General features: G+C 41.1%; 1 protein-coding gene across 9 annotated transcripts in view; it reads left to right on the top strand.

Moving 5' to 3' along the window:
• The window catches only part of dock5 (dedicator of cytokinesis 5), a 40,196-nt gene extending 13,446 nt beyond the window's left edge, over positions 1-26,750 (top strand). For 2 of the 9 annotated variants that reach the window (XM_078170884.1, XM_033619293.2), the window contains exons 10-51: positions 513-642; positions 1,351-1,423; positions 4,417-4,559; positions 4,723-4,848; positions 4,985-5,109; positions 7,023-7,121; positions 7,327-7,399; positions 7,522-7,625; positions 7,853-8,033; positions 8,335-8,432; positions 8,542-8,631; positions 9,547-9,647; positions 9,791-9,925; positions 10,018-10,129; positions 10,537-10,607; positions 10,845-10,951; positions 11,119-11,255; positions 13,102-13,197; positions 13,408-13,506; positions 14,981-15,151; positions 15,276-15,376; positions 15,461-15,519; positions 15,775-15,929; positions 16,069-16,154; positions 16,540-16,696; positions 16,836-16,876; positions 16,958-17,048; positions 18,089-18,208; positions 18,555-18,644; positions 19,139-19,243; positions 19,525-19,666; positions 21,552-21,633; positions 21,745-21,829; positions 22,015-22,101; positions 22,211-22,387; positions 24,611-24,694; positions 24,782-24,919; positions 25,153-25,325; positions 25,506-25,653; positions 25,873-26,032; positions 26,264-26,382; positions 26,504-26,750. In XM_078170884.1, the coding sequence (XP_078027010.1) occupies positions 513-642; positions 1,351-1,423; positions 4,417-4,559; positions 4,723-4,848; positions 4,985-5,109; positions 7,023-7,121; positions 7,327-7,399; positions 7,522-7,625; positions 7,853-8,033; positions 8,335-8,432; positions 8,542-8,631; positions 9,547-9,647; positions 9,791-9,925; positions 10,018-10,129; positions 10,537-10,607; positions 10,845-10,951; positions 11,119-11,255; positions 13,102-13,197; positions 13,408-13,506; positions 14,981-15,151; positions 15,276-15,376; positions 15,461-15,519; positions 15,775-15,929; positions 16,069-16,154; positions 16,540-16,696; positions 16,836-16,876; positions 16,958-17,048; positions 18,089-18,208; positions 18,555-18,644; positions 19,139-19,243; positions 19,525-19,666; positions 21,552-21,633; positions 21,745-21,829; positions 22,015-22,101; positions 22,211-22,387; positions 24,611-24,694; positions 24,782-24,919; positions 25,153-25,325; positions 25,506-25,653; positions 25,873-26,032; positions 26,264-26,382; positions 26,504-26,605 (4,773 nt within the window). In that variant the 3' untranslated portion in view covers positions 26,606-26,750. Of the gene's footprint in view, positions 1-512; positions 643-1,350; positions 1,424-4,416; positions 4,560-4,722; positions 4,849-4,984; positions 5,110-7,022; positions 7,122-7,326; positions 7,400-7,521; positions 7,626-7,852; positions 8,034-8,334; positions 8,433-8,541; positions 8,632-9,546; positions 9,648-9,790; positions 9,926-10,017; positions 10,130-10,536; positions 10,608-10,844; positions 10,952-11,118; positions 11,256-13,101; positions 13,198-13,407; positions 13,507-14,980; positions 15,152-15,275; positions 15,377-15,460; positions 15,520-15,774; positions 15,930-16,068; positions 16,155-16,539; positions 16,697-16,835; positions 16,877-16,957; positions 17,049-18,088; positions 18,209-18,554; positions 18,645-19,138; positions 19,244-19,524; positions 19,667-21,551; positions 21,634-21,744; positions 21,830-22,014; positions 22,102-22,210; positions 22,388-24,610; positions 24,695-24,781; positions 24,920-25,152; positions 25,326-25,505; positions 25,654-25,872; positions 26,033-26,263; positions 26,383-26,503 lie in introns of those variants that run through there. The other 7 variants (XM_078170885.1, XM_033619294.2, XM_078170886.1 and 4 more) reach the window with 4 other exon arrangements.
• Positions 26,751-27,919: the final 1,169 nt, after the last annotated feature.

Below are 27,919 nucleotides of genomic sequence, written 5' to 3' on the forward strand. Positions count from 1 at the left end.
CCACTCTTAATTTGCAGAAAGTTTCCCTGAATGGATCACGTTCACGGTGCATCTTTGAAAATTTGAATGCATTTGCCTCCATTATATTGCTGCTGTTTATGTTAATGACACAGTCAGCAGTTCCCTGCAAACAAGCTGTTGTGTTAACCTGCATGTGGGCCACGAGGAAATAGTGGTTCAGAATGTGATACAAACCACATTCAGGAAGGCAAAAAAAAAAAAAGAAATTTAATCATTATATTTGCTTCCTCAAAGCACGCAAGTTAGGACTCCTTTGACTTGAAAACCTCCAGAAAAATAAATACATAAAGGTGCTGGAAATCAATGTGTTTGAGGGTTTTACTGCATGCTTCCATCCTGTAATATTTGCCATCTGGTATGCGGCTCCGGCAATATGAATGCACATAATAACAGGCTACTGATATGTGTAGCCCACTTTCCTTTGTATGTAATGCACCTTATCACTTAATATGCCATAATAAATCATCTTTATGGTTGTTTCTTGCGTCTAGGACCTGAGCAGCAGTGACTTGATGAGGCAGCGCCTCTTCCTGGTGTGTCAGATCATCCGAGTGGGAAGCATGGAGCTTAAAGAGGGCAAGAAACACACTGGAGGACTGCGGAGACCATTTGGTGTGGCTGGTGAGCAGCTTTTCAAATGTCCTAATATTTGTTCAGGCAATACAAAAGTCAACTCAACAACAAAAAAAAAATGCCACTCCTCTCTGGTGCTATAGTTGCATGAATAGTCCTGCCGAGGTATAAAAATGAAGGATCCATGTGTTGATGAAATGGGAACACCTGCTTCCTGACCTAGAAATGCCTCAATTCTGCCTTGGCAAAAAAGTCGGTGGAAATTGGTTTAGCACTCGTCTTTTTGTTTTTGGCCAGATGATTAGTGGATTTGATGAGGAATGGTTTCCTCTGGTGTTCAGCAAATGGACTGAAACCAGAAGTCAGAAAGAACGTTTCACTCAGAAGTAACATTATTCTTAGCCAGGAAAAAAAAAAATCACTTTAGGAAAAGAGCTGGGTGGAATGAACCATTCAGAGGCATTTGCAAGCTGGAGATCAAGAACCCTCAATCTGTTTTACTATGCTGGCTGTCTGCTGTGCCAGGCAACAGGTGAGTATGATCCAACACCTGGCAGCTTCTGTTTTAGAAGTAGAAAATATATTTTACAAAGTTAGAGGTGTAAATGAACTTTTAGAATTATTAAACTAGTAAATTCCTGTTTTGCTGTTATTTTTGAAACAGCAAAAAAAAAGACCTGCATTGCATCTGTTGAATTAGCTTATCCTTGACAACAGTCTGCTGCCTCACTGTGATGTTCCCTTTTGTGGTTGCAGTGATGGACATTACAGATATCGCCCATGGCAAAACAGACGATGAGGACAAACAGCATTTCATCCCCTTTCAGCAGTGAGTGTTCTTGATGTTGTCACACTTCTCAAACGATTAACAGGCTCAACCTTGTTTTCTAACGTCACACAATAATAATGGAAAAGAATTGGAACAGGACTTGAGTTATATTTGCTTACTGGGTTCCATCACATTTGTTTGAAGGATGCAATTCAACTTTTCCTGTGTTGCATTTCAAGGACAAATATATATAAAAAAAACTTTTTGCAATCCTCAGTGTAGCTCTTCTCAAAGAATGGCTTCAAGGCTACATTTTCATAGCACCCGAACAATAGGGGGATGAGGACGATGATGCATTCACAGCGTTCCTGGATGGAAGAGTGCCAAATATATCCTGACTTATTCTTGACATCTAAACCAAATTTCCAAATGTTTTTACCTCCATTTGTCTCCTCTCACTGTGTCACAGTCACTATGTCTTCTTGGGGAGGTACAGACAGAAAAGACATGTTTCTGTAAGGTGTAGTAGTTATCAGCTCATCAAATGTTTGGGTGATTATCGTAAATACTAAATGTGGATTTTTGTCTCTTTTATCTAACCTGAAGCTTTTTGCAGTTTGTGTCTTGAGGGCTTTTTACTAATCCAGACAGGGGACCTATTATGCTCATTTTTCAGGTTCATACTCGTATTCTGGTTTTCCTCATACTGTCAGTGTTGGGAAGGTAACTTTTGAAATGTAATAGGTTACAGATTACCAGTTACTCTAACTGTAATGAAGGCATCTATTCTAAAATCTTAACAAGCAAACATGTTCCAGCAGGATTATGATCCAAAATCAGGGAGAAATTGACATCAGCAACCAAGATTAAATGTTTCCCTGACGTTAGCATGTAGCTACACGTGGTTGTAACTTGTGTAATCTAAACACTTGCAGTAAGGTGTCAGGAGCAGATGACCATATAAAGAAATCCAACACAATCTGATCTCACTTTGTCTTGAAAGTGGAAAAAACTTTGGGGGATTTTGCTCGCAGGGATTACTTTGTTTGCGTCATTATTTGAACCTTTGGCCACATTTAATATGAGCATCCTGCATTGTAATATTATATGTGAGTGGCAGTAAATAAGGAAAAGCATAATTGGTCCCCTTCAAGCATTGTTTCTGTTTCTTAAAAGTGACAAAATGTTTCCTGGACATGCAATTTTCTGCTTTTTAATAAATGCTTGTTCTTGAAGTGTGTTTCTCTTAAAACACAAATTGTACCACAGAAAAACCTGTTAAGCTTTCCAGCCATGACAAATGAATTACTGTTTCATCAGCATCAAGTGACTTATTTGCCACTGGTAATCGTGGACTGGAAGATTACAAATTAATAACAAAAATGTCATGCTAAATGAATTTTTCAATGAACAACGGAAAAAGTATATACTTCTTAGATTAAAATAACAACAGAGCACAGATTTTTGCTTAAGCACATTTTCTCTGAAACACTGTCGCATTTCCCAAAACATTAAGTACAATTACCAATTCAGTCCATGCAGTGCATTACAACACTTAATTTGTAATTTGCAAAACCGTCAAAACATTTAACTTCTGAGTCAGGAGTAATTAATATCATCAGTGGGTTCATGACCGCCCCTGAAATGACAGGTCCCTTTATATCATTGCTTAACCAACACTGCCAATTGTCCAAGGAGCTGTGCCACTGACATTTTGTTTCTGTATTTTAAATACAGTCAAATAATAACGTCCAATGTCCACAGCAGCCAACCAAATGCTATTCATCAAAGCTCAAAACAAATACCAATTCCAACAAATAGCTTAGTGTGTTAACATTTATACACAGAAATCTCCTTACAGTAACAGTAATGTAAAATATGAAAAATGAAAGCTACCTTACCATTGTACAGTGTAGAAGGTACTATATTAAAAAGTAAAAGGCCCAGATCAGACAGTGCCAGAGCAAGTGTCCTCTGCCTGTCCATTTTTTATGCAGATTTTGAGGTACAGATTTGTCAGTGAACTTCACAGCAAAACAGTGGTAAAGCTGAGGACAGGTGATTCAGTGGTTGCCTAGCGACAATTAAAAAAAGACGCAGCAAGCTGTAAAAAGCGCTCTGACTGATTAGGGCAAGCTTCAACAAAAAAAGGCAGTCTGCTGTACCTTGCTTTTTGCAACCTGCAAAACACTCTCTGGGGGCCTAATTCAAATCAGGAACTATTGTATAAATGTCTTTGCAATATATAAAAACATTTATCAATGATGATGTCCATACAGGCAACATGTAGACTCTGTCCTCCCTCTGTTCGCCTCTCCCTCTAACCAAACCACTAGGGTATACTGAGACAGATTCCCCTCTGCATGAGTGACTTCTTGTCCCTCTATGACATTTGTTCCGTCCATATGCTGTAACTGTAGTAAAGAAAACAACATATTATGAATGTTCCCTGAGGGAGAGGAACAATGTTTAACATACCCATTGTTTATGTATTGGACTGAATGAACTGACTGAAAGTGAGCTTGAACCCATGTAGTATACATTCATTTGAGTTGCACCTATAAACTTAAATTTAAAAATGTGAAAAGTCACAGAAAAAATGAGGATGGACATTTTGTCCACTGTGATGTAATTTAATTGTCACGTCTGAGAGCTGCACAGTTCATTAGGAAAACCGTGAAATCCAATTTGGTAACCATGACTTATTGATGCTCCACTTGATCAAGATATGTGTACTTATATGGTGCATATGAATTCTGTATGGAAGCTACAAGAAATGCATATAGTGTTGTGAGAACATGAACTGTGGATTTTACGGTTACGCAGTGTTTTGAGTAACATGTTTTTCATTTGACAATCGTGTCGAAGCACTCTTTGTTACGTTGGTAGCCACCTCAGGTGATTGGGGTTTAGGGAGGGATAATGGAGCATCTTGTCAAGAGATCCATAAAGCCTCATGTTGCCTTTGCAGCTCCTCTGTCCATTTGTTTGTCACCTGTCAGAGATGCTGGCAGCTGCTTTCTCTTGTACTCCTTCCGTTGCTTTTCTCCTAGGATAGCTATGGAAACCTACATCCGTCAGAGGCAGCTCATCATGTCTCCACTAATCCCGTCTAGAGTCATAGGAGAGAATGAGCCGCTCACCGCTGTCTTCAACAAAGTCATCGCCACGCGGGAGGTCAATCACAAAGGCCAGGGTAAAATGAAGTGCTCACAGACACTGTGTTCCCCTGTGATTTCAGAGGGTCGCTCTAAATTGACCCTTCTGTTTTTGAGAGAAATAAATGATGTGTGAGGGGTCTACAGGGTGGGTCCTTTTGGTGTCTGCCTCATTGAATTTCTTTACATGTTTGCTGGCAGGGCTTTTTGTGACCCTGAAGCTCCTCCCGGGGGACCTCGGCCAAGTCAGGAAGGACTACCCCCACTTTGTCGACCGCAGCACCGCTATCGTCAGGAAAATGGGCTTTCCAGAAATCATCCTCCCAGGTGGATTAAAGTCTTTGTTGCTGGGCATTGCTCTACATATACCATGGCCATGTTCATTTTAATTGCTTACAAAGCCGTGAGAGGGGCTCATAAATTCTCAGCACATCCACCTGATCATCTGTTGTCCTTTCTCCAGGAAACGTGAGGAATGATATTTACGTAACCTTGCTGCAGGGAGAGTTCGACCGTGGTAAAAAGAAGACCCCGAAAAATGTGGAGGTCATACTGAGTGTGCACGATGACGAAGGCAATTTCATGGAGGTAAAATAGACCAGTGAACAACAAATGATCTTCATTTTCTAATTAAGATGTATGTGCTTCCTTTTCTACCATTCTCTTACAACAATTCTTGTAATCCTGCCATTCTTTGCACTTTCTAGCCAAACCAATATCATGGCTTTATGTGTAGCAATGCGGATAGTCAGTCCACCACTTTGGTCCCATGACATCTTGTACCAACATTCATAGTCTCCAGATTATGACTCCTCCTGACCCTTGAGCTCCTCCATGAGGTTCATATTTGTGGTTTTAAACTCCGTCTTTGGGCATTAATGAAAGCCCTAAACACTTACCTCTGTTAGTCAGAATCACATATTTAGAAGATCCCTTCATGCCCTTAAGTAGCTTAGATGTAACTCTACATCTTTGCCTCATTTAGTATGTGTGGAGCTATGAATATGCAATTTAGCCCCACCCCTGAGCCACGTGCCTGCAGCTCAAGTGTACCTGGCTCACCTTCGACTTTGCTCATGAAACTCACAAACTTCTGCTAGGAACAGAGTTACCTAACATGAGCTTTTATCTTTGGACTGCATTATCAAACAGCTAAAAATGTGTTGTTAATGTAAGATAAATCTTGTTCCGGATAGCGAATTTGCATTCTTAGGATAGCGAAGGCATGACGCAGAATAGCCGTCACTATCCTAGGAAATGCAGATTCACTTCCCCATAGCCAGCTCTGATGAGTTAAAGTAAAAGCGAAATTGAAATTGCAAAATATTGATATGTAGCTACACCTGGCTTCCCCTCTGTTAACCCTCATTTCGCCAATAATATGGAAAGCCCTGCCCTGCAGGTCGACGGGATTGGTTTCTTTGGGTTGGGACAAAACCGCCTTGGAAAGTTCTGGAGACCGTCACTGGTACAATGTGCTTCCAAGGCAAAAATGTGCAGTCATGGCGTTGAGTGCTTATTTTGCTGGAGGGGGGCTTTAAGTGGAATCTCCCAACAACATTCATATCCCTCCCCGAATTGTGACAAATCTGCTGATTGCCTGTTTTTCCTTTTATGCCCTCACCAGGTCAAAATTTCCACTTTGCTGATACTTGGAGTTATGACCAAATACCTGGAAAAGTAACGACCTAACATCAGCCTCAGTTGTCTGATGTGTTTAGTGCTTTAGTTCTGATCACATAAACCACAAACTTCAATTACAAGTTCAATTTGGCTTTTGGATTTTAAACCCAGAAAATGTAGCTGGGCCAGACATTTTCATTTTTTAGCTTTTTAAAGATAACACATTTTTAACAAATGCAAACAAGTGTAGAAAAAAGTAGCAGATTATTGCTTCACTTTTGAATTCGTATTATTTTTTTGTCAACATACCTGCCCCAGGCACATCACAAGTGCAGAAACAGAATAAAAAAGAGCTTTCAGTGCACAGCACCAAAACAAGTGGTAGTAACAGTGATCAATAACACACTCAATGTCTCTAAACTAGTATCTCCGTCCCTCCCTCTTCTCTCTCTTGCCCACACACACAGACCTCACCTCGTGATGTTTTCCACTGAGGTCAAGCTTAAGTGTTTAGGAAAAGACATATTCGATCACAGCCCGGATGTTTTGAAAAGCTACTAAGAGTGGTCAGAGCTGCATCACATGAGAGAACACTGATTTGTGAAAGATACGATTGGCTGTGTCACTATGCTGATCTGTACATCCCTCCTGATCTGTACTGTGCATGTGTAGCTCAACAGAGATGAGAGGGAAGCAAGATGGCTCACTCATTAGCTTCATCCACACACTTTATGTAGTTTACACATTTTGTCAACCCAGCGTATCAGATTTATGTATGCTGGGCAAACCGGGGGCTGCTTCTGGTGCTGAATGTGGCCTGCAGGCTTCCAATTGAATAGGCCTGATGTAAACTAATCTCCTTTTTTTATTTTTGATAGAAAGCGATATTCCCTGGGGCCGGTTATGATGGCATCAGAGAGTACAAATCTGTCATTTTCTACCAGGTGAAGCAGCCTTGTTGGAATGAAACGGTGAAGGTAAGCTCATGTCAAGGGCCCACGTGTGCAGCTCACTGCCTCCAACATGATATCTCATGTTCTTTAATTAGTTCCTCAATGAACTAATCTTCAAGGGAAGATATTGACACTGTACGTGCCACTCATACAAATGTCCCAGCAGACAGCATTTCTTCCTTATGTATAATCCTGTATTCACATTAATTCCCCCTCTGCTTCCTCCAAGGTGACAATTCCCATTGAAGATGTCTGCCGTTGTCACCTGAGGGTGATGTTTCGACACCGATCCTCCCAGGACTGTGAGTGACTGTGTCTTATTTGTATGACAAACACCCACGTGTAATCCTGTCACTATGTTAAATACAGCTACAGTGACTGTTGGCGGGTCTGTTCCCATCTCATGCTCCTGTGTGTCCTTCAGCAAGGGACAAATCGGAGAAGCCCTTTGGTATGGCCTTTGTCCGGCTCATGAGAGGAGATGGGACCACGCTGAAAGACGGCAGGCATGAACTTATCGTCTATAAGGTACTGTTGCAGGATTTGTGGTTTTGCATGAAATTTAATTCACTGCACTTATCTTTGAAATAAGCAGGAGATTGTTTTTATCTAATTACATGAAATTCGGCGTCTTGAATAGCTGACAGTGGGTGGATGGATTATTCATGAATCTCCTCCCAATCAATAAATATGAAATTAGATCTCCATCGATCAATATGCTTCATGATTCATTCCCAATTTCATGAATTTCTTAGGTTGATGTAAAAAAGGCGGAGGATGCAAAGGTTTATCTCACCTTGCCAGCAACTTGGGCTGAAGTGGAGGAAAAGGAGAAGCAAACAGGGAAGCAGTTCCACCATTCAGGAGTGATTCCCGTGACTAAGGACAGTTTCCAGCTCGCCACACTCACCTGCTCCACGAAACTCACTCAGAATGGTACTGTAGGGCACCATTTCTATTTTTCCCCTTTTCTTCTCCGTCACCGTGATAATTACAAGATGTCCTGTCACACGTCATCTTTAAGAACTGAAACAGATTCTACAGTGGATAGAGGCGCAGTGCTGCCCCCCCTCCACTAATGCTAATATTTTGCTGATGTGTTGATGTTGATTGATGTAGATCTAATTAAGTTTATATTGAAATTTCAGGCTTTTAACATAATTATCGTAACCGGTGTTGTAGTAGAGGAGGTGGTGCTTTTACCGAATGTATCCTGATGTGTTAATGTTGTTTCCAGTGGATTTACTCGGCCTGCTGAACTGGAGGTCAAACCCTGAGGATCTGGATCAGATTCTGCAGAGGCTGATGGAGGTCGAGGGCGGGGAGATTGTCAAAGTGAGTTGTCTGCTGCAACTAAACACGTAATATGCTGATGTATTTTATTGATGTTCTATAATGTACTTTTTAATGGCACTTTTGTAACAGGTTTTTATTTTATGCACAGTTTCTCCAGGACACTCTCGATGCTTTGTTCAACATCATGATGGAGACCTCAGAAAAGGACACCTATGACACCCTGGTGTTCAACGCCTTGGTTAGTTTTTCTGCTCAGCCACAGTCTCAGTGGGTGAAAAGTGTTGCTGTGCAGTGTAGAGATGTCAGGCAACATGTCGTTAAGGATGGGATTGTCAGAATTTGAGTGATACCAATATCAATACTGATGCTGCTTATCAATCCCAAAACTTATCAGTTTTCTTACTGATACTAATCCAGAATTTGGTGCAGTTGAATAAAGACATAGCATGAAAGGATGTGAAATGACTCAACAGTTATGTTATTATTACTTTTTTACAGAAATAAGTTACATTTTTTATTGAGATTACTGTATAATGAAGGAGGAACAATGGCAACAGATGTCTGGTCAACAAATGTTGGCAGTGATGTGCCTTAATGCTGCTTCACTGCCAGATGCTAAACTTAAACAATATTACCAAAGACCTATAGTCCCCGAGAGTCTCAGAAGCTAACAGTAATAAATAATAAGGAAAATAACTCAGCCTCATCATTAGATGCCACAAAAGCCTACACGCTGGACCTTTAACGTGGAGCAGCGGCAGTATGATGTTATGTTTACATCAACAGTAACTTAATAGAGCTCTGATATGGCATTACAAGAGTAAACAGTTGAGGCTGATATCAGTTAGATAAAATGATAAACAGTGTTTCCCGTGAATCCCTCACTCATTTGAAGGTCAAATAAATCTGCTGTGTAAATGGTGGACTCTGCCACTAGACATTGCCAACTAGTATAAAAAGAGAATGTTAATACATTCACTGGCTATTGCTGAAAAAATGAAGACCATAGATAGTATCAAAAACAAGGTTTGAATGTGTTTAACCTAAACGGGTTACAAGTAAAACAGTTTGGAGTTGCTGATATTCAGTATATGTAAGTTCTTTCAGCATTGACATGGCTCTGATTTAGTTTCTCCCACTTGTTTTTAACTAGGTATTTATAATCACACTTATTGGCGACATCAAATTCCAGCACTTCAACCCTGTCCTGGAAACCTACATCAACAAGCACTTCAGTGCCACTTTGGCTTACATGTGAGTCTCAGTTCTGTATTTCTGAACCTTTGATCGCTTACACCCCTTCATGCCGTTTATTTTTAGTGCATCTTTTGCTCTTCTTCTCCACCCACACCCAAATTAACAGCAGACCTTGATGCCTGACTCATTCACTTTCTCAGGAAGCTAACCCGGGTGCTTAACTACTATGTGGGCCACGCCGAGGAGCCCGCCCTGACCGAGAGGCTCTATGCAGCCCTCAAAGCCCTCAAGTACCTGTTCAGGTTTATTGTTCAGTCCCGGGTCCTCTATCTCAGGTATCAAAAGGCGCTTCCACACAAAACCACCTTTACACTCTTATATTCTAAGGATGATTTCTTTTCATGCAATGTCTGGTCTTCATTCTCAGATTCTACGGGAACAGTGAGGATGGTGATGCTTTCTTCAACTCCATTCGCACCCTTTTTCTATCTTTCAACACTCTCATGGACAGACCACTGGACGAGGGAGTGAAGATAAAGGTAGGTTGAAGAAGAATGGTTGATGTGCCCAGTAGATATTTTTTGTTTTATGTTTTATTCTTGTATTATACGACTGAAAATCACGTGGAAACATTTTAAAATTGATCATTTTCTTGCTTGAAAATAAAAGTATAATGCAGCTGTTCAGAATCTGTGAAGATGCTTTTATTTTCAGTGCCTGCATTTTTAGAGTGTTTCATGTAAATGACTGCAGTAGTCCAGCTGTGAAAATGTGTTATGGACAAGTTATTGAAAAGTTTTACAAATTACCTGTAAAATGAGTGTGGGCTCCCTGTTGGCAGTCTCAGCGAGGTGAGGACAAGCTGTGGTAAAAAGCTTGTTTTACTAGAGAATAAAAAACATCCCTGTGCTTCAGCCTGATGAGACCTGATTCTTTGCTTTTTCAGGGAGCAATATTGAAATACCTCCCCAGCATCATTAATGACATCCAGACTGTGTTTGATCCCGTGGAGCTCAGGTAACTCTCCAGAGGGTTTGCACAGCAGGCAATGATAATTGCCTGACTCAGTGCAAATTATCATATTTACTTCTGAGTAGAGGAGGCGTTATTCTCAATTTTTGCTGTTGTAAAATCAACCTGTCATGTGTGCTGCTCATTAGTCCTCCGTGACAATAATTACTAGATGTGAAATGTGAATAGCATTCCAATTGTCACAGCTGCTCTTTGAGCTCTTTTCTTTTATTCTCTCCTCAGCGTTCTTCTCACGAAGTTCATTGAGAGCATTCCCGACTCTCAGCTCGTGCGTCAGAAGCTGGGCTGCATGTGTAAAATGGTGGAGAGTGACCTTTTCAGGCAGCCAGGTAGGAGTCCTCGAGGCTTGAAAACCACATAATGACATTTCACACAAGATGAAGGGAAAAAAAACTCTGCATCACACCTACATGCAAGTTTGTCAGGTCAGCTCCATTAAAAAGAAATGTGCCGTGTGATCCAATGATCGCAGTCTATCACTGTTTTGCCACCACAGATTGTCGAGATGTGCTGCTGCCACTTGTTACCGACCAGCTGAGTGGGCAGCTGGACGACCACTCTAGTAAACCAGACCATGAGGCCTGCGCCCAACTGCTCAGCACAGTGTTGGATAACCTGGACCGCAAGGACGTGGTGAGGAGTCAGAATTCAAGTTTAGACACACAGAGATTATAAATTTAAAGGGTCAGTACACACAAATTACCGAAAAAACATCAAGTCGGCATGAGATTGTGGATGTAAGTGCCCAAAATGAGTTTGATTGTGCTCGCCCGGACAGATAGGGTAAAGAGCTCAGACATCTGTGGGGACCTCAGAGTAAAACTGCTGCTGTTTTGCATAGAAAGGAGCCAACTGAGGTGATTCTGGGCTCTCTTTAGAGGCTTTCTGGGCACGTCCAACTGGAAGGAAGCCCCAGGGCAGACCCAGAGCATGCTGGAGGAATTACATATCCCATCTGGCCTGGTAGCACCTAGTTGTCCCCCAGGAGGAGCTGGAGGACGAAGTTAAGGAGAGGAACATCTGGGCTACCCTGTTTAGTGGTTTATAATGGGTGGATAGTAGGAACATCTACTCACGCAGAGTTTTATTTGCCCAAGCTTTGAGATATTTATCTCTGAGATTCTGCAACTACCCCAGTACGATGGAGGTGAATGCAATTTTGTTTGTGATGCTCACAGCATTGATTTATAGCAGCACAAGTATGCTGTCTAAGGTGTAGGCTCGTAGCCCGTATTGTGCGGTGGTGTGTCTATGTTGCTTTGCAATTACACCTCCAAAACGCTTGTTGGCAGTGGGGTTTCTATGCCACTGTTTTGAGTTTCTGTTAAGTGCAGTAATGTTTGATTTATTTAACACAACTAAAACACATAAAAAGTAACAATAGTAAAAAGGTACAAAATTTAGCTCTATTGTAACTCGAAAGGTTCACAGACAAAACAATTGTCTTTTGCTAGACATGTTTTCCCCACAAATACGATATGCTAACATTATAAGCATAGGCCTATGATGTTTTACATTGCATGAATAAGCGTAGCTGCTAGTGGAGTTTTCATTTACTCATATGAAGCCGAGAACAACAGCAACATTGACCGAAGGTAACTGTACCAAATGTGGCTCCATTATAACTCACAAGGTTCACTGACAAAACAACCATCTTATATAACACATTTTTTTGGGACGCATGTTACCCACATATACAACACACTAGTATTATCAGTACAAAGCTATGACATTTCCCGTTGCATCCATTAGCCTTGTGGCTAGTGGACTTTCCTCTACTCATTAAGCCAGGAAAAATTACACACAAGGCTTGAAGTTCTGTTTCATGGACGCTTTATTGTCTTCACAATTTATAGCTTCCTTTCTGTGAAATAAAAGTAAATGAAAGCTTTGTTTGCACAGAGGGAGATTGTTTTAATCTGAATAATCCATCTCAATTTCCTAAAGCCTGAGGTGACATCTTGAAATCCCTTTTTTGTCCAAAAAACAAAGACATTGAGTTAACTATAATTTCAGGACAAGAAAAAGTGGCAAATCATCACAATTTAGAGGCTGGTAGCATGAAATGTTTGACATTTCAGTTAATCATTTATCGAAATGGTTGCAGAATACTTAAGCAGTATTTTGTTGCTTATTTCTACAGGAGACATAGTCCCACAGAAAACCTTCAATGCTGATTTCCGTGCTGCTGTTGAATTTTTTAAATGTATTTTTTTCCCAATACTGTGAGCACCACAAAGGAATTTCTCTCAACTCCAGTGCATTGTAGTGAATAGAATAATGTCAAAGAAGAATACCTAAAAGCCTGAGAAAATAAAGCCCAACTATCTCGAAATAAGTGAGAAGTGAGTTTGTTATTTTTCCCCTTTTTTGTGTAATTTGAATGAAGTGACCCTTTGATACCGACAACACTTTGCAGCATGTCTGTGTCGCTGTGTTTCAGCTGGTAATTGTACCTGAGGCTGTTCTGTCTGTGCAGGGTCCAACCAGAGGCCACGTTCAGCTGATAATGGAGAGGCTTCTTCGCAGGGTTAATCGCACTGTCATCAGCATGGAGAGATCCTCCCCTCTCATTGTAAGACACACAGCAGAAATATGTCCTTGGTGGCGACATCTTCAGCATTCATATTAAGTACACTGACATCAGTGATATAGTAGGTTACAAGCTGTAACAAAACAACAATAACATAAATGCTGTACATGCAGATGTTTTTTGGGTTTTTTTTTTTTGGACAAATGCTTCACAGTAAAATCATGTGAGTTATACTTGACTCCTCTGCGGCAGGGCCACTATCTCGCCTGCATGACGGCCATCCTGAAGCAAATGGATGACATGCATTACGCCCACTACATCAGCACCTTCAAGACGAGACAGGATATCGTTGTAAGTGTCTTGGTTCCTCCCCTGGTGGCTACATCTTGTCCTGAAGCATCTCATCAATAACAGGCATTAAACCACCCGGGCCACTTACTGCTCCCTAAGGGAATATTGATTATAGGCATTTCGTGCAATGGATCGGACTGACATGATGAGGATGTCAGTGGGTCTCCATTATACTGTGGGAGCATTATGTGTGCCTGCCATGTAGCAGCGCTGCTTTGGATTTGCTTAGTTTGGATATTACTTATTGTATTTCTTTAAAGGGACAGATCAGATTTTTTTGAAGTGGGGTCATATCAGGGAACTTATCCATAGTCAGTGTATTAACTACAGTAGGTATCAGTCGGTGCACGCCCAGTTTGTAGAAGCAGGCAGGAGTATTGCCATGGAAGCTAACCAATGTACTGCTGTGGATGGGGGCAGCAGCAAAACGTACTTGAGCCACCTAAAAAAATCAGTATCAGTTTATGTACTTATACTATACACTTTCCCGCTATTCCAATCCAGAAAGGGAGGGCGTCTACGTAACAATAGAATCTCACTATAACTGAACTCCCGAGGCGAGCTGCGTCTCCTCTCCTCTCCTCCTGCCTGTCTCACACCTGCTGCACAAGACAAGAGGAGAGAGTGGGAAAGACCCTGATGGCAGAGGAGCTGTGGATTATGATTACTCTGAGAAGAAAACATGGAATACATATTCAGGGAATTTCTCTCTCTTTCCTCGATGGTCTGAATAAGTCACTTAATTTGTCACTAATTGCTTTTTAGTAATAAAGTTACATGAAGCTTGAAAAGTCGCCAAATTTAGTGAGAAAGTTGCCAAGTTGGCAACTTTGCTGAAGCTGTTGTTGATGCTCTCAGTGTTATTGATGCTGTTGTTTAGCCACCAGACTCTTTTGACAAAAACAATGATATTACCACCAAGGTAACGGGAGTTGCTGGTCTACCGCTGCCATAATTGGTCACTTGGTTTGTGTGAGTGTTTGGTGAAACTGAACTAACCCATTTAAACACCAAAGTCACACAATAACACATACAAACTGATCAGGACAGCAGTAGGCCAGCAATCCCAGTGTTCCGTGAGGTAAAATTACTGTTTTGTCGACTTTAGGGGCTTCTAAGAGAGCGTAGATAAAGGGTTCAGGTTTCTGTCAAAAAAAAGGGCTGTCTGACAGTGAGGTGGCGTTGAAAATATTTCATTATAGTGTACACTTTAGCTAATATTGTTTTTTTAGGTGACTCAGCTACGTTTTGCTTCTGTCCCTGTCCACAACAGTACATTGCTTAGCTTCTGTGGCAGTACTCCTGTCTGCCTCTCCAAACTGGGGGCATGTCGACCGCCATCTACTGTAGGTAATACACTGACTAAGGATAAGCACCTCAAACAACCTCACTAAACAAAAATCAAAACTATCCTTTTAAAGCGACAGTCTGCAAACACTTTGCAGTAAAGATTTTATCCTCCTGCTGCACACAGGATTTCCTCATGGAGACATTCATCATGTTTAAAGACCTCATGGGAGATGTTTTCCCCGCTGACTGGATGGTCATGAACCTGGTGCAGATGCAGGTCTTCCTGAGGGCCATCAACCAGTACTCGAATGTCCTCAACATGTACTTCCTGGACCAGGCACATTTTGAAATCCAGGTGTGTCTTTGTCCTCCCTCGCCTGGGTAGAGGTTACATTTTTTATTTAACACAAAATCAAAAGCCAGTGTTATGAGAAGGTAATTATGGTATTAATATTTGAAAACCCTGCTCCCCCTCGCAGCTGTGGAATAACTACTTTCATTTGACCGTGGCGTTCCTCACCCACAAGACACTGCAGCTGGAGTCCTTCTCTCAAGAGAAAAGAAATAAGATACTGAACAAGTGAGATCATTTACAATTCATCAAAAAGATTATTTAAATGGGGAAAACTTAATTTAACAGTCCTTTGATTTAAATTTGCCACAGATATGGAGACATGAGGAAGACTATTGGATTTAAGATCAGAGATATGTGGTACAATCTTGGTGAGTATTTTTGCACCATCTGATAATGCTGCTATTATCATAGAGTTTGTGGCATTGTTTATTCAGTGCCTGCCAGTAATACAAGAGGGATAACAAGACAATATTTTTTATTGTCCAGTTTCACAGTGTGTTGTTGTTCTGTTTACCACATTATTAAATTTGTCCTCTTGTTTGTTGAGAAGTGAAGATGCAGCTTATTGCCTCCTCCAATCACACTGTGATATTTCTGCGTGATAATGTTTTGTTGTCCCTCAGGCCCCCACAAAATGAAGTTCATCCCAGCCATGGTTGGGCCTATTCTGGATGTCACACTGGTTCCTGAGCCCGAACTGAGGAAAGCTACCATCCCCATCTTCTTTGATATGATGCAGTGTGAGCACAACTTTAACCCCGGACGCACGTTTGAAACGGTAAAAAAGAAAAAAAAAAACCTACCACAGAAGTTTAGAACTTTTTTGTTAAAATTCGACCAAAGCTGCTCCTGGCTAAGTATGACATTTGTGATGGGTATGATGGTGTGTTTTTTTAATTCGTTTCTTATCTTTGCAGTTTGAGAATGAACTGATAACAAAATTGGATCAAGCAGTAGAAGGAGGCCGAGGGGATGAGCAGTACAAAGTCCTGCTGGAGAAAACGTAAGGCAGAGGAGCAGATCAAATAGAAAATATTTCTTTTACCCTGAAAGTTGTTTAAGTGGTACAACATACCGATCAAAAATCCTTTCATTCTGTGTGATAGGGAATTCACATAGGAGTGCTTCTAAAATACAACAAAGGCATTTATGATTGTGTTTTTGAAAAAGTCCTCAAGGAGCCAGAAGGACAAGACAGTCTGTTAGAATTGTAAGCAACCTCTAATCAATAGAAACCCCCTCGGGGACAGAATGTACGATCTCAAAGAATTGCAAAAACAGATTTTAATGTGCTCGTCAAGAGGAAAGACAGGGCTTTGGCATACTGATAAACTAGAAATAGCCCTTTACAGCTAAAGAGGAGCTCAAGAGTTTGTTTGTATGTGCAGGTTGCTGGAGCACTGCAGACGCCACAGATACCTGTCACAGTCAGGAGAGGAGCTGGCTCTGCTGCTGAGCAGCCTGCTGGAGAATCTCCTGGCATACCGCACCATCACACATGATGAAAGTCCTGAGCACCGCATGAGCTGCACCGTCAATGTGCTGGTACGCCCTGTGCCTATATTTACAAAAGGGTTAACACTGTTTGTGCATGTACATGAAGTGACTGCCTGCACTGTTCTGCAAATTGCCTCAGAGAAAACGTTTTCAAGCGAATGCAATTAAGATTTTTTTTTTCTTGCAGAATTTCTACAAAGAAAAAAAGAGGGAGGACATTTACATCCGGTGAGTCAGAGAGAGACACAGAGCATCTGGTTCTTGGACCAAAAGCCTAACTGTGTCTAACTAATATGCTCTTGTAACCAGGTACCTATACAAGCTGCGAGATCTGCACCTGGATTGTGAGAACTACACAGAGGCGTCGTACACTCTGCTACTACATGCTGAATTACTGGAGGTCTCTGACACATCAAAGTCTTTCTTTTTTTTGCTTCAACAAGATCAGACTTTTATATTTTATTTTTTTATATTTGAGCAGTTTAACCTAACGAAGGGAAATATTCAGATATTTTTTTCTATGTAGAAGTCCTGGATTCCAAATCTCACTTGAAGGGGCTCTGTGCAAAATTCAGAGCGCATGAGTTGTCTGGACACACCTGAGCTGGCAGCTAGCAGCTAACGGTGCTAACTCCATAAACAGCGCTAAACAACAGTTAGAGTGCTGACAAAGTCAACAGTGTAAACCACAGAAATGCTCAGATTACAGCAAACACAGACACACACTCATTCTCTTCTCAGGACGCCATTACTCCACTATATCTTTACATAGCAAAAAGTGGTTTGCTGCTGTATTCATGCTCTGAATGTCATTTACATTACCTTTATGTTTAAGTACAAAAGTAATAGCATCAAAATAAACTTAAAGTACCAAAAGTAAAAGTACTCCTTATGCAGAATAGGCCATTTTAATATCATATATTATATTACTGAATTATAGTTGTTGATGCTTTCATGTGTACATCACTTTAAAAGTCTAGTGTGTAGGATTCAGTGGCATTTAACAGTGAGGTTGCAGAGCTGAAACTTCTCACTTGCTAAGTGTGTTGGAGAACTATGGTGGCCAATGCAAAAACATGGATGGCCCTATCTAGAGCCAGTGTTTGATTTGTACGTTCTGGGCTACTGTAGAGACAACAATACAGACTCCATGGAAGAGAACTCTGTATGTAGCTACAATATAGCAGCTCACTCTAAGGTTACAGAAGCACAATTATTCTTATTTTCAGGTGATTAAAAACGAATGAAAACATAGTTATGAATATACTGTATCATTTTTATCAATAGATGCCATTAAATCCTACACCCTGGACCTTTAGTGTTGCAGGGTGCCTGACAACAGTACCTGAGTAAATGCACTGAGTTAACTTTTTCCACAGCCCCTGCTAATGTTATCATGCTTCTAAATGTTCACCTGAATGTTGGTTTATGCATCCCCAGTGGTCTGACAAACCCTGTGCAGCTCATCTGATAACTGGAGATGGGAAGCATGTATGGACCCAACAGGAGCTGAAAGAGAGGCTCTTTCAGGAGATAATATGTTATTTGGACAAGGGGAAGGTGAGTATTAACTGCTCTGTGTGTGAGCCTCTCCCAAAAGTTCAGATTTTACTTTTTGTATAATGCATAAACTACTCAAAGAAAAGTCTGAAATCCCCCCCCCCCCCCCCCCCCCGAGTTAGCATTGTGAAACTAGTGGGGAAGTTACTTAAGCTCTGTGTTGTGTCAGTATTCAAATCTCTCACTGGCTGCCACCTATCAACTGTCTTCCCTCAAAGCCGCGAGGTGGGGGCTTCACAGAGGGACAGCCGTGGGAGCCAGATGGCGGAGTCTAGCTTGTGCTCCTGTGTCTTTATGTTTTTGTTTTATGTCCCCTTTTAACTGAGCGATGCACATGTCTTCTCAGATGTGGGAGAAGGCCATTGAGCTGGGCAAGCAGCTGGCCAAGATGCATGAGAGCCACATGTTTGACTTCATGGAGCTGAGCCAGCTGCTGGTAAGCGGACTTTGCATTGTCATTCAGCCTTATAAACACAATATTCTTAAAATCTCTTAAAATCTAGATGACTTTATTGTTAATGCCTCATAAGACTGTTGAAATTAGTTTGTGTAACACTGGACAAGACTTCCAGTTTCTACAAGGCTGAGTGCAATTGGTTGAGAAGATGGAGAAGAGATAAATGTGTGTTACTTGTTTACAGAACTCATTTCCACCCAGATAGCGTCTGTTGATGCTGTGGAGTTTGAATGTATTATGAAGAATCTATTTATAAAGTCTCTCAGCGTTAGTAGTTTAGTATGATTGTGCTCCAATAATCTGCTCATAATTACATAAAAGCAAATGAGAGTAACCACATTCATTTTTTGAATACGTTATTGGAATTAATTTATTATGAGTGCTTTTATTTTGTAACCACTTTCTTACCAGGCTAATTACAACACACTGTGTTTGTACTGCAGCCTTACCATCTTCTTTGTTTTCTGTGACAGAAAAAACAAGCCCAATTCTATGAAAACATAATGCATGCAATGCGGCCACAGCCGGAGTACTTTGCTGTGGGATATTATGGCCTTGGATTCCCATCTTTCCTCAGGGTAAGGAAATGATTACCTACTTCAATAAATAAAGAAGCCATCATGCACCGTGCTTATGCAGTGATCTGGCTTTTTGAAACATTTCGCGGGGCAATGTGTAATAATGTCGATAAAGGTTATTGGCTTTTTGATGACACAAGAGAATGTCAGTATGAATACAGCCCTGTCACGGCGCTGGAGAAGCACACCTCTAATATATTATGGAAAATAAGCTCCATCATAATTCTAGCTTCTTATTGAGTTTCATTTCTTGTGTCGCACGCTAAAATTTTCTGCTACAGAACAAGATGTTCATCTACCGAGGCAAGGAGTACGAGTGGCTCGAGGACTTCAGCTTAAAGCTGCTGTCTCAGTTCCCCAACGCAGTAAGGATGACCAGCACAGCGCCCCCTGAAGACAACATCAGCAACTCCTCTGGACAGTGTATCCTTGTATAATAAGGCACATTGTGGCCATGCTAGCAGCAAGACAATGAGGTTGACTTGTGTTATTTTATGTGAAATATCTCAACAACTATTGGGTGGATTGACTGAAGTTTTGTACACACATTAATGTCCCTCTTAGGGTAAATTTTAAACAATTACTATACATAACTTTTAATTTATCGACATCATCAGGCCAATATTTAAAGAGGATCTGTTATGCTTTTGCTATTTTTCTGGCATACTTAATATATTACAATGTCAGGTGTTTATATTAAAGCTGTAGTTGGTAACTTTTATAAAAAATAACTTTTGTTATATTTGCTGAAACTGCTATATTCACGGGGTACTAATGAGACAGATAATCTATGAAAAAAATCCAACTCCTTTGCCTACTCTATTTTCTTTTTGGTGCATCCAGTGGCCTTACCGCATATGAGTAAAAACAACCAATCAGAGCTGAGGAGTCTGTTATGCAGCTGCCAATCATGTCAATAACTGCTGATAAACTGAGGTCAAACTGTCAGACTAGGCAGCAATGATCAAATATGAATCAAGAATCTGTCACTGCATTGCCTATTTTTCACCTTGAATGTCATCAGAAACATATTTAACTGCACTGTTTTGGTGTAAAATGAGAAAGTTTGTGATGCTGAAAAGAGTTTAGCCAAAATGAAGCAATGCCCACCGGCCGGACCAACTTTCTCATTTTATAGCTAAACAGTACATTAAAATATCTTTCTAAAAACATATAAGATGAGAGATAGGCATCGTAATAACAGACTTGATTCATATTTGATCAGTGCTGCCTAGTTTGACAGTTTGACTTCAGTTCACGAGCAGTGATTGATATGATTGATAGCTGTGTTGGAGACTCCTCGCCTCTGATTGGTTGTTTTTGGTACTGCTGTAGATTCTAGCGAATGCTATTAGAAGCAATAGAAGAGGAGGACGGGCATGATTTATTTTTATTTTTTTCACAGAGTGTCTGTCTTTTGCACTTCTTTCAGAATACTACTTTGGCTACAAGCTGTCGTCAGCTCGTGTCGGACTTCTTTTTTATGGTCATCTGCTCCAAGCACACTACTGCAAGAGTTAAGATTATGTAGCTTATAGTGTTGCATGTGTTAACATCTGGGAAACGTGATCATGGTTGCAGATGTTGTTAATTTCTCCCCGATTTCAGATCATAATTCTGCTGGAACATGTCCAGTTATGATGAATTGTGTGAAGAAGTAGTGATTTTTTTCACGATAGAAAGTGCTGCTATTCTCTGTTACAGTCATTCCTCTGGCGGCAATGACGGTGCAGAGACTGAGATTTGGAAGAACCGAAATGGTGATCATTCATAGCAGACTGTGCTTTATTGGGAGGGGGGCTTAAAGAGAAAGGTGCTGAAAAGGAAGGTTTTAGGGTGAATGGTATATTCAAGCAGACAGTATGAAGGAAATTGTGTTTTTTTCAACATTATAGCATGTAAACATGTTCTACCAGAAACCCAAAATACAAGTATGAACCTGAAAATGTTCATAATATGTCCCCTTTAAATGTGCCTGATGCTTTGGTTTATGACTAAACTATAAGCATTCATGTAAGCCTCAGCTGTACTTTGTGTCTATTACTAACCAGCAAGTGTTAGCATGTTACACTAAAATAATGGACATGGTAAACAGTACATCTGTTTAACATCCACATGTTAGCATTGGAGCATGTTTGCAATTTAGCTCAAAGCTCTGCTGTGCTCTAACTACGGCCTCACAGAGCTGCGAGCATGACCATGGACTTGTTTGACAATCGCAGATTTGAAAGTAATCTGATTCAATGTAACTCTGCTTTGTCTGCTCCTCCGCACTATTCCTGTTCTTATCCTTAGCTGAACTTCACAGACATCCAGTGCTTTACTGTCAAGCCTGTTCTTACTGTGCCACACCAGTTTAAAGACAAGGGGGTTCCAGAGCAGATATTAAAGTGCGTAACAGAACACTTAAAGGCTGATTTATCTTCTCGTGAATACCTTGGGATTTATAGTTCTCTGGTCAAACTGCTAACTCACCGCTGTCCTTCCCTGTTCTTTTGCAGCTATTACAGAACCAATGAAGTGGACCAGTTCCAGTATTCCAGGCCCTTCAGGAAAGGTGAAAAGGACCCAGACAATGAATTTGCAGTGAGCATTTTTTAAATTTCCTTCAAAGCACACAGCTCGTATGTATAGGTACACACCCATAAATAATAATAAAAAAAAAAAGTATAAACAACCCTGTGTGTCTGCGGGCACCTCACTCTGAAGATTAATAAAGACATAAAAATGTCACCCCTTAATATTTTATTGATATTTATTCTGCCTTACAGACCATGTGGATTGAGAGAACAACGTACATTACAGCCTATCGCTTCCCTGGGATTCTCAAATGGTTTGAAGTCAAATCTGTCTCAGTGGTAGGAAGCAAACTCCATTCTTAAACTTTACTGTTTCTTGTTTTTTGCTTTCGCTTTAAAAATTTCCTCAAATTCCCACTAATCCTCATGAAACTCTGCTGATGTGCAGGAGGAGATCAGTCCTTTGGAGAACGCCGTCGAGACCATGGAGATGGCCAATGAAAAGCTGAGTAACCTCGTGCAGCAGCAAGCCTGCGATCGCTCACTGTCCATCAACCCACTGTCCATGATGCTCAGTGGCATTGTGGACCCTGCTGTCATGGGCGGCTTCTCCAACTATGAGAAGGTTTGACTTTTTTGTTTAACAAGTTGGTTTTATTTGCAGTGTGATAGACAGATAAAGTTCGACAGACGCTATGTAAGAGTACTGACTTCCTAAAAATGTGCCATTAGCTGTGTAAACATGGACCATAATAATGGGAATAATAGCCCAATCAGAACAAAAATGCCTCATGTAACTACCTCAATTGGAAGAGCCCGTCCTGATCGTGAGGAACTTTCAATCACGTTGAGAGGGGTGATGTAAACCTTTGATAATTCGTTCAATAGCAAAATATAATTACATAATCATGTAAACACTTAATCCGATCTTTTCTCTCAGGTAGTAACAAATATATGCTTTCTTTTCTGGCATATTTGGCCCATGTGGGGGGAACATAAGGTGATTTAGGACATGCTGCAGCAGCTGTTTCTACGCCCCTCCTTCTTCTGATTTTGACAGAGAATCGTTTATGAATTCAGAGAACTTTTAGCGCTCTGCTAGTGCTACATTCTTACGCAAGTGCTCTTTATTTTTGAAATAGTATCCTCATGTAATGTATTATTAAAGGTTGTAATGTGGAGTTGCTGGACATAATGCAGGCCACTGCTACCGATAAATGGTAACATCTACGGTAAATTGTAACATCTGCTGAAAGTCTGCATGCAAGGTGTTTAGGGGACATCTTTAATTTGTAGCTACAGAAAAAAAACAACTTACACTTATGTTGCTACATCACAGTTACTACATCTATTCTGATTAAATGCTTTGGGGCATATAAACACACCTTATCGGATTACTTTATTCAGCATCCAGTCAATGTTCATTTTATTAATGAAAACTAATGAAAACTTTTTTTCCGTGACCAAGATGAGACGTTGACAAGCTGAAAATACATGTTGATAACAAAAACTGTTATGACATGTATGTTTTGTTTCTTTTGATGAGACGAGACGAAAATGTTAGTGGTGGGCTATCGGACATTCAAAGTGAGAAAAGAGCAGAAACCTTCTAGAAAAATGTTTTTAACTGGGAAGCTGAGAATGGCCGTGCATGCAATTATTATGAGATCGGCCGGTAAACTCCAGGAAATAGACAGCGCCAGGATGTTTCACTATCCTGCAAAACATGCCAAGTGTCAGCCATTAGCGCAGGTTGTGAGCTGTAATCCTGCTGTAAATAAGCAGCAGGGTGTGTCTGACCTGAGATGGTGAAGCTGTTTAATGGATTGTGTGGGGTTTGTTGAAGCGATGGCTGTTAGTTTGACAGTGAGGTGCAAGGCTCTGTCATCTGTTAGTGTAGCTGAGCTGTAAGTAAACAGTCTGAACTCAGCGAAGCTTTCTCTGGCAGAGCTCAAAGTCCAGTTTTAATCACCAACTCTGTGAGAGGACATGAGTTTAAACTTCTACACTACCATGTTGCAGATTTATGAAGAGTTCAGGCTGAATTTAAGATATTTTTCTGCTTCTTAACAGCGAGAGCCGAGTTGTTTCAAATTAGTTATATGTGGTGATAATGTTTTGGAGACCATACATGTAGAGATTTTGAGCTTTTTACATGATGATCAGTCAATCATCCTTTATACATGTCAAAAACTTATTTCTGATAGCTGTTATAGCCCAACTGGATTAAAGAGAAAAGACATATTGACTAAAATGTGATGTCTTTTCATCAACTAAAACTAGACTAATACTATAAGAATAAAAATGACTACAATGTGACTTAAACTGATAAGCATTTCCCCTGAGGACTAAGGCTAAATCTAAAATAGCTGCCAAAATTAACACTGATCACTGTAACAGCTCATTTGGAATCTCTTATCAAAATGATTTTAATGGGACTGAAGAAATATTGTCCATGTAACCACAGCCACTGTCTCATTGCTTCGGTACTGCACTGCATTTGTTAGATCTTAGCTGTTTGCTAAATCAGGTTCATGTTGTGTGCACAGTTGGCTCTGGCGTAATTAATTTGGAAAGGAATATACTGCTATCAAACATTGCCAAACTACACTAATAACAGATAAATCATACAACTGTAAACATTAATATACATTTGTGAATCCCTTTTTCATTAACACGAGGTCTAGCTGGCCTCAAGCCTGTTTTCAGCAACAAAGTTTTATTCATTAGGGAACTGCTGTGGCCTCTTTGTCATGCTGTGGAAACCTGTTCATTATCGCTTGCAGCTATATTTCAACAGTTTGTTTTAAAAGCTGCCCAATTTTCATCCTGCTTTCATCCTCCATAGGCATTCTTTACAGACACCTACATCCAAGAGCACCCAGAGGACCACGAGCGCATTGAGGTCCTGAAACATCTCATCGCCCTGCAGGTAAATCCTTCCACCATCATTGTCATTGACACTGGCCTCAAAGCAGAGCACATTTTGTAATACTTAAGTGCCCGTCTCCCCCTCTAGATCCCTCTTTTGGCAGATGGGATTCGCATCCACGGGGAGAAGACGACGGAGCAGCTGAAGCCCTTACACAATCGTCTCGTTACTTGCTTCCAAGACCTTCGGGAGAAAGTAGAGAAGCATTATGGCGTCATAACCTTGGTGCGTTGCCAGCTGCAAACTCAATTTAATGTAAGAGGGTGCCAACTTAAGCTATTGGCCCTCTTGCCTTCCTATCAAACGCTTCTCATTCAAAGCAGAGTGTACGTTATATTAGCGCAGGACCATAAATCTTCCTTTAGCCAGTCCATCGCCGACCCGAGTTTTGCCTGTCATTGTGCTCCTCCCCTGCCAAGATTCCCCCGATGATGCTTAATCCCATTTGTGTGTCCCAGCCCTGCTCTCTCACTGAGAGGAAGAAGAGCCGCGTGGGCTCGGTAGTGATGCCCTACATCCTGTCCTCCACCCTGCGTCGCATGTCTACTGTCTCAACCCTCTCCAACGCCTCCTCGGGCCTCTCCAGCGGCTCCGCATCCTCAGATGGACCTTCCTGCATTTCCTCCCAAGAGTCAGTCCCTGCATCCTCTCCCTGCTTTCTTTGTCCACCTTTTCCCCTGTCTGGTTTTGTCTCACACTGAGTTGCCTTTAATACTCAGACTGCTTCTTTTTTTGTCTTTGGTCAAATCGAAATGTCTTTATGATTGTACATCTTTCTGCATCTCTTTCTCTGCCCCTGATTATTCACCAGCAGTTCCTTGTTGTCCCGCCCCAGCGATCGCAGGACCTCGATTTTGTCCCGCTCGGAGGAAGACAACAGGATTGCCAGAAAGAACAGAAAGGAATGGAGTGTGAGCAAATCCCAGGTCCTACTGGAGAGGCCTTCCGATGCAGACGAAGTAAGGCCTTATGTTCAGGCGCTATCTTTTTATAGATGTTCTGCCATTTTCATTTCCGTGACACCCCACTTGCACTCAGGTGATTATATAAGCTGTTTACAAAACCATATCATCCTAATATTGAGTTTCTGTTACTCAGCTGTGCATTGGGAGCAGCTCCATTATGGTTGGCTGTTTTACATGGAAGCCTATGTCTTTGTTTTCTGGTGTTTATTCCAGACTCCTCCAGAGAAGCAGCAGAGACCCAAGAGTTTACAATTAGGGGACCGACGGCTCACCCTCTCCCTGTTCCAGGGTGTTTCATCCCAGCTCAGCCTGTCTAACCCTCTCAGCCCGCTACCTGCCTCTCCACACACTCCCTGCACACCACGCAGCTCCAGTATGTAACAAATAAGTATTGCTCAGACAAACACCGCACTGCGTGTCATCATTTTATTTTCTCTTAAAAAATATGCCTTGCACACAGAAAAGGAAGAATACCATGCCTGCTAACCTTGTGTAAGCACATTCTGGTCTATAGCCCTAATCAGGTCACGCACACACACACACATACACATATTCACAGATAAATGCGGTCTGAAATGCTTTTATTTCTTCTCTCCTGTCGTAGGTTTTTCATCGCTTCTCAGTGACAATGATGTCAATACCATTGACACCCCTGGGACCCCCCCACCCATGCCTCCGAAGAAACACCCGCACGAGATTGACAACCCCGGGTTCTCTTCAGAGGTACATCTGCTTCGAGAAAATAGCACCCCCTCACTAATGCATATTTAATGACGTGTAAACGTTAAAATATTCTGTTTTTATTTTTATTTGAAGTCCTAACGTGAACTCTCTCTCCCCACAGTTCACTCCTCCGCTACCAATGAAAATTGAGAGCAAGCCTCCCCCGCCGCCTCCGAAGACACGGAAGTCGATGTTCCCCACATACGAGCACACCCCCCACTAAGGCTACACCTACACACGGGCTTTAAAGTTACACTAATTCTTTGATTTGGCTGTGATGAAAGCACAGTTTCATCCGTGGCATTGTAAAAATGCCACAGTATGATACAGATGCAGGACCATCTAAGTGGTGTGTGTGTGCAAGATTTCAGCACAAGAAAATTCTTTCTGATGCAAGTCACTAATGCCGAGCGGTCCTTTGTTCTCAAGTTTTAGCTGATGTTTTGTTTTGAAGCCGCAAGGAAGAATATATGTGAGGTTATTGTCGTAAGAGGATACTACTGCGCAGAAATGGATATATGATTTTTGGTACATGAGGTCACTGCAGCCTTGGATACAGTGGGCTTTTTAAGAGGTAGTGAAACAGTGATTAGATGCTTTTTTTCTTAAAGAAAAATTAGTATGTTGTACAGACTTTATGACTCGCAGGGAAAAGGAATGACCAATGCTGCAATGTAATATTTAGTTTTTATGTGCTGGAGTGACACTGGATGATTTTTTTCCCCTCTGAGCTGTTTACCAGCATTCCATATTTGAGCAGGACAAAGCTGTATTCGACTTGATCAAGAGCAGGGAATACAATGTACAGAATGTAAGTGTTAGTTTGACATGTAGTCGTTTTGTGTCTGATGATGGTGTTCAGTAATATGATCAAACCCATTTCCCCAATCCACAAAGTTTTAGACACTGGATGGCATTAATGAATGTGCTGCAGATTATTTGTTTTGTTGTTTATGATGAACTGAATACTGTAACTGATGCTCTCAAACTGCATAACGCCAATGTTAGTGTTGAGTGGAAGTATGTTTTTTGACAGTGATAGTTTGACATTTTGGGAAATTCACTCTCTTGCTGAGAGAGAAGATTGATACCACTCTCACATCTGTATGATGAATATGTATCTCAGTTAGCTTAGCTTATCTTAACATAAAGACGGGAAACAAGGGAAAACGGCTAGCCTGGCTCTGTGTGACGGGAACAAATTCGCCTACCAACACCTCTAAAGCTTACTAATAAACACTTTTTATATCCTGTTTGTGTAATATGTACATAAACCATAATTGTTTAACTGCAAGTTGTGGTTTCGCAAGTGGTTATGTGCAGTCACCAGGTAACCAGAGAAGAGTCCAGGTGATTACTCACCTTATATTAGACAGCATTGTCAAGTTATTACACTAAGGCCCCCAGGAAGTGCGCCGGGTTTTGAAGCCAACCTTCCTAGTGGCCAAACAGTGGAATTACAACTAACTGGTCTGTCACATGATGCGGCCTAAAAATACTTTTTCCAATAGACCTACATGGCAAAAGTAATAGCTGT

Source organism: Epinephelus lanceolatus, chromosome 9, assembly GCF_041903045.1.
Source record: "Epinephelus lanceolatus isolate andai-2023 chromosome 9, ASM4190304v1, whole genome shotgun sequence".
In the NCBI taxonomy this organism is placed as follows: domain Eukaryota; kingdom Metazoa; phylum Chordata; class Actinopteri; order Perciformes; family Serranidae; genus Epinephelus; species Epinephelus lanceolatus.